Here is a 6000-nt window from a genome sequence, read left to right as displayed (position 1 = left end):
GGATAGAAGAAGGTAGATTCTGGGATGTAATGTCATGTTTACATCTCTATTTTGTGAATGATTAACAGATGGTCATATGCCCTTAGAAACATGGCTGCCTTTTGATTAGCATCGTCTCCTTCGCCTAACATTTCAGTAGCTGCTTGTGCCCTCAAAACTCTCTAACCTGTTGCTATCCAATGTGGTAGCCACTAGCTACATGGGACAATTGAGCACTTGAAATGTGGCCAGTATGAATTGAAATGTGCTGGAATGGTAATATACATGTGAGATTTCAAAGACTTAGTGCAAAAATAGAATGCAAAACATCTCAAATAATTTTTATATTGATTATATGTTGAAATGATAATATCTTAGATTTACTGCATCAAATAAAATATATTATCAATATTCATTTCATCTAGTTTTACTTTTCTGAATGTAGCTATTAGAAAATTCAATGACTTATATGATTTGCATTTGTGGTCTGCATTCTGTATCTGTTGGAAACACCACTCTGCCTATTGCCTATTGTCCCTTGGGAAATGCTTTGGACCAGAGGTAGAAGTCCTATGCTTCTCCCTTACCGCTCCTCCCTTCCTCTATTCCCCCATATTTTTATCTTAAATGGTTCCATGAACTGGGTTATGTTCTTCTGTGGGGAAGGTAGACTTGCCCCCCCCCCCCATTCTGTTTTTGGTATTTGGGCCTTTTCCACAAAATCTGTGAAAAAAGAAAAGAGTGTCTCTTGCTGTTTTTTGTCCTGTTACCTCAAGGAAGGCACATCATATGAGAATCATAAATCCTTGTTACAGAGCTTAATCTGAGCTCTCCGTGAGCCAAATTCAGTGCTACAGTCACCATTCCTGGTGCTTGCTTTTTCTTGGGCGTGCAAACTAAAATTCCATTCCTCTCCAGCTCTACCTCCTCTGTGAGGTTTCTGTGAGAATGATAACATTATGTAAACTATAGGTGCTTAAACAGTATTTATTGAATGACTGATGACAGAGGAAACAGTCCTATGTTTCATTTTACAGCTAGCAAAGAAGAGAGGAACTTGGTGTTTTAAGGGAAAGGCCCACATCCCTGCTCATCTGCTTCCTCCAGCTCCAGTCACGTCGTTGGTAGTGTCTATGGCGGTGGTGATGGTGGTGGGGAGTCAGCAGCTGAGTCTCTGCTTTCTTTGGTGTCTCTCTTGGTAGAAATAGCAGTATATGAAATCTTTCCTGAGAACACAGGGTTGGTGATGGCAGAGTTTACATTGGTGGCATTTGGGATGATGAGGGTGTTGATGTTGGTAAAAGGGCTGATGCTTTTGATATGGGGGAGAAGAGATAAAATCTGATTTTTTGTTTGTATCTCAGCATCAGAATTCTTGGTAGTTTGTAGGTGTTCTTGGGAGTCCTCTCCAAGTGTGTGGGATATTTCATTTTGCATGTAGTTTTTTATCATTTGAACCACTTTTGGTCCAATGCAACATTTCTTCTTCTTGCATTTCTGTATCTCTTTTTCATCCATGGCACAGTGGTCTTTGCATCTTCCAAAACCCATTAAACATCTTCTTAAGCCAAAGTACTCTGCACAAAGAAAAAAGAAAACCACTGGGCTAAGGTTACTAGCTAGATATGATGTTAAGACTGCTGGAGGGTGAAGCATAGAATAAGAGGTTGTTTATTAATGCTAAGTTTTAAGTGCACTGTTTAGGGATATTGATGGAAGCACCTGGCAGGCCAGTAAAGTCGCTGTATACCCCTGAACTCCAAAATAAATCTCTCTAGTCCCCCTCATTGAGTAACTTTAAAAATCTAGGGGCACATAGACGAAGGAGAAAAGGGAACACTTTTTTTTTTTTTTTTTTTTGCTTCAGGATAGGATTTTAGACCTCCAACTTAGACACTTAGACATCTTAGACACAGAGCATCACTATCTTCCTTCATGATCCTAGGAAATACCAACAAGAGCAAAATCTTTCATAAAACTAATCCAAGAAAGACTTTCAAAAGAGTTCAGTAGGACTTTCAGGAGTGCTGACTTATTGCCAAACCCAGTGGTCCATGACCTCACCCTCCTTGACAACCACTTGACTTGTGGTTCCTGGGGCATGGTGTTCTATCATTTGTAGTCTCTCTGAACATTCTGTCCCTCAGAGGCTTTATCCATCATCACAGCCTTAACCTCATCTCTGTCAAGGTAACTCCCACATGGTTATCTATAGCTCTAAATTCTCTGCTCAGTTTAGTACTTCATCTTCATCTGCTGAATTTTTTTTTATCCCAGGGTCTCACCCTTTTTTCTGAATCAAGAAAGTTCTCCCTCATTCTGTAATCTTAACAATTCAACTGATTTTCCATAAATAACAAGAAGCTTATGTAGCACCTAATATTCACATACATTTCAACATCATTTCTCTCCAGAGACAAAACAGTAAAATTCTTATATTTCAAGCAGCTACATTGATTAACCTGCTATACTCATGTGGAATTTGGGGCTCAAAGTGACTAAGTGACTTTACCCAAGACGACACAGCCATACTTGCTTATGTTACTGCTCTTCTCTTAAGGTTCCAAGATAAAAACATTAGAAATATCTTGGGGCGCCTGGGTGGCTCAGTCGGTTAAGTGGCTGCCTTTGGCTCGGGTCATGATCCTGGGGTCCTGGGATCGAGCCCCACGTCCGGCTCCCTGCTCAGCCTGCTTCTCCCTCTCCCTCTGCCTGCTGCTCTGCCTACTTGTGCTCTCTCTCTATCTGTCGAATAAATAAATAAAATCTTAAAAAAAAACCCAAACAAACATTAGAAATATCTTGACTCCTTCACTTTCCCTTCTCTGACCCATTGCCAGTAATTCTAAATATCAGGGTGATTCTTTTATTCTGAAACAAATTTTCATGTTTCTCTATTCTTTCCAAAAAACAATGGCCAATCCTCTGGTTCAGCCTTTTGCCAAGATGTATTCCCAGATGCCCTGATGAGTGATTTGGGGGTTTCCAAGAAGACAAAGCCTGAGAAAAGGGATGAAACTAAAAATCTGAAAAAGTTGAAATGGAGAACATAGACCTATTTACTGGATCTTTAGAGGACATTTTTTGAGCGCAAGGGTAAGGACTTCCTACTTATTATACCAAGGTATAAACTAATATGAACATTTACTTCAAAAGATGGTTTAAATTAGAAATAGAGCAGAAATGAGGTAGACTTGGCTGAGTCCCAGATGATAGTGATGTAGAGGGCAGGAAGGTAGCCTTTATATGTTGGATAGTTTCTGAGTATACAGAAAACATCCTGCTTTCTCTGTAGCTCCCTGTGTATCCCCATCAGACAGAGTCTAGGGTTGGGGCCTATGGGGATGCATGGGGGATGGTGCATGACTGAGGCAATAGGTAAACTCTTAAGCCACCTGTTTGGGGATCTCCTCTTTCAGCATTACTTGGGGTCCCATTGTCATAGACAGCCAAATCCCTGCTTCCTCACACCGACCCCTTCTAAATGCAGGATTCCACATTACCTGTGTTCACCTGGTACTGTAGCATGAGGCTGGCAAAGATAGGAAAAAGGAGCTTCATGGCTGGGTGCCAGAGAGGAAGCCTTGGATCTGGGTTGGTGTTCTTGAGCTCCAGCCTTTATTGGCCTCTTCATGGCCTTAGGCCATGAGCAGTGAAGTGCAGCCAAAGCTCGTAGCAGTTGTGTTTTCACTGATTCTGAGAACAGCCTTTCCTGAACACTTCTGTGCAACACATTCCCTGCTCTTGATCCTGGGAGAAACATAAGACATATAAGATATGAAAGGAGGTGCAAGCCCTTTCCATCCCTTCTTAATATGTGAGCATGGCAAGAGTAATATATTTGTTTTTCTATCTGTCAGCTAATTATGCCTAAGGCACTTAACATGGGAGAGTCAGAAGCATGGAAATTGCTATAGCCATCAAGTCTCAGAGGATTGTTTCTGTCTTTTTTGTACTGGTGTCTCCACTGTTTAGTAGGGGCACTGGGTCAACATTAGAGCTGAGTACATGCATGTTGCATGAGTTTGTTGGAGGCAGCTCCTGGCATAACTTTAACTTCTTTTTTATTGAGATATAATTGACATATAACATACTTGTTTCAAGTGTACAACATAATGATTTGATATTTGTATAAGTTCTGAAATGATTGATAGTAAGTCTAGTTAACATCCATCACCACACTTTTAAGACTTACTCTCTAGCAACTTTCAAATATACAATACAGCATTGTTAACTATAGTTATGATGCAGCGTATTACACCCCTGGGACTTAATGATTTTGTAACTGGACATTTGTACCATTTGATGATCTTTACCCATTTTGCCCCTTGCTCCTCCTCTGTACCTTGGCAACCATCAATCTGTTCTCTGTATCTATGAGTTCATCTTTTTTTTTGATGCTACATTTATGTGAGATCATATGGTATTTGTCTTTCTCTTGTCTGACTTAATTCATTTAGCATATGCCCTCAAGGTCCATCCATTCTGTTGCAATTGGCACTGTTTTCTTTCTTATGGCCAAATAATATTCCATTATATATATTACATTTTCTTTATCCTTCATTCATCAATGGACACTAAACGTTGCTTTCATGTCTTGCTATTATAAATAATGGTGTAATGAACTTGGGGATGCACGTATGTTTTTGAGTTAATGTTTTTGTTTCTTTCAGAAAAATACCCAGAAGTGGAATTGCTGGATCATATGATAGATCTATTTGTAATTTTTTGAAGAATCTCCATATTGTTTTCCATAGTGGTTGCATCAATTAGCATTCCCACCAAAAGTATACAAGGATCTTGTTTTTTCCATATCCTCACCAACACTTGTTATTTCTTGTCTTTTTGATAATAGCCATTCTAACAGGTGTGAGGTGATATTTCATGGTGATTTTGATTTGCATCTCCTTGATGATTAGTGATATTGAGCACCTTTTAATGAACCTCCTGGCCCTTTGTATGTCTTCTTTGGAAAAATATCTATTCAGATTCTCTACCCATTTGTTAATCAGATTGGTTGTTGTTGAGTTGTAGGAGTTCTTTGTATATTTTGGATATTAACTCCTTATCTGATACATGATTTTCAAATATTTTCTCCCATTTGGTAGATTGCCTTTTCCTTTTGTTGATGGTTTCCTTTGCTGTGCAGAAGCTTTTTAGTTTAATGTAGTCCAATTTATTTATTTTTGCTTTTGTTGCCTTTGCTTTTGGTGTCAAATCCAGTTTCTGTGGTATCAGTTACAAATCTCTTTCATTTCTGATTTTATTTGAATCTCTTTTTTTCTTGGTGAGAAGATTTGTCCATAAACAAATTATCTTTTCAAAAAAACAAGCTCTTTTTTTTTCTTTTAAAGATTTAAAGAGGGAGAGGGAGAAGCAGGCTCCCTGCAGAGCAGGGAGCCCGATGTGGGGCTCGATCCCGGGACCCTGGGATCATGACCTGAGCCAAAGGCAGTTGCTTAACCAACTGAGCCACCCAGGAGCCCCTCATTGATCTTTTCTATTGTCTTTTTATTCTTATTTCATTTATTTCTATTCCGATCTTTGTTATTTCCTTTTCTACTAACTTTGGGATTAATTTTTCTGGTTCCCTAAGGTGTAAACTTAGGTTATTTGAGACTTTTCTTGTTTCTTAAGACAGGCCTGTATCATTATGATTTTTCCTCTTAGGACTGCTTTGCTGCATCCCATATGTTTTTTTTTTTTTAAATTATTATTATTTTTTATTGTTATGTTAATCCCCATACATTACCTCATTAGTTTTAGCTGTAGTGTTCCATGATTCATTGTTTGTACATAACACCCAGTGCTCCATGCAGAACGTGCCCTCCTCAATACCCACCACCAGGCTAACCCATCCTCCCACCCCCCTCCCCTCTAGAACCCTCAGTTTGTTTTTCAGAGTCCATCATCTCTCATGGTTCGTCTACCCCTCCGATTCCCCCCCTTCATTCTTCCCCTCCTGCTATCTTCTTCTTCTTCTTCTTTTTTTTTTTTTCTTAACATATATTGCATTATTTG

The 6000-nt window shown here is 39.2% G+C and overlaps 1 protein-coding gene across 1 annotated transcript; it reads right to left on the bottom strand.

The window, feature by feature from the left end:
- Nucleotides 1-1110: 1110 nt before the first annotated feature.
- DEFB129 (defensin beta 129) lies at nucleotides 1111-3540 on the bottom strand. Its single transcript, XM_021689245.1, has 2 exons — nucleotides 3483-3540; nucleotides 1111-1556 (listed from the first exon to the last, which is right to left on the bottom strand). Exons 1-2 carry the CDS (start codon nucleotides 3538-3540, stop codon nucleotides 1111-1113), a joined length of 504 nt encoding a protein of 167 aa, XP_021544920.1.
- Nucleotides 3541-6000: the final 2460 nt, after the last annotated feature.

Source organism: Neomonachus schauinslandi, chromosome 10, assembly GCF_002201575.2.
Source record: "Neomonachus schauinslandi chromosome 10, ASM220157v2, whole genome shotgun sequence".
Classification (NCBI taxonomy): domain Eukaryota; kingdom Metazoa; phylum Chordata; class Mammalia; order Carnivora; family Phocidae; genus Neomonachus; species Neomonachus schauinslandi.
The sequence above is the reverse complement of the archived record's forward strand: the minus strand, read 5'-3'. Positions and strand labels throughout refer to the sequence as shown.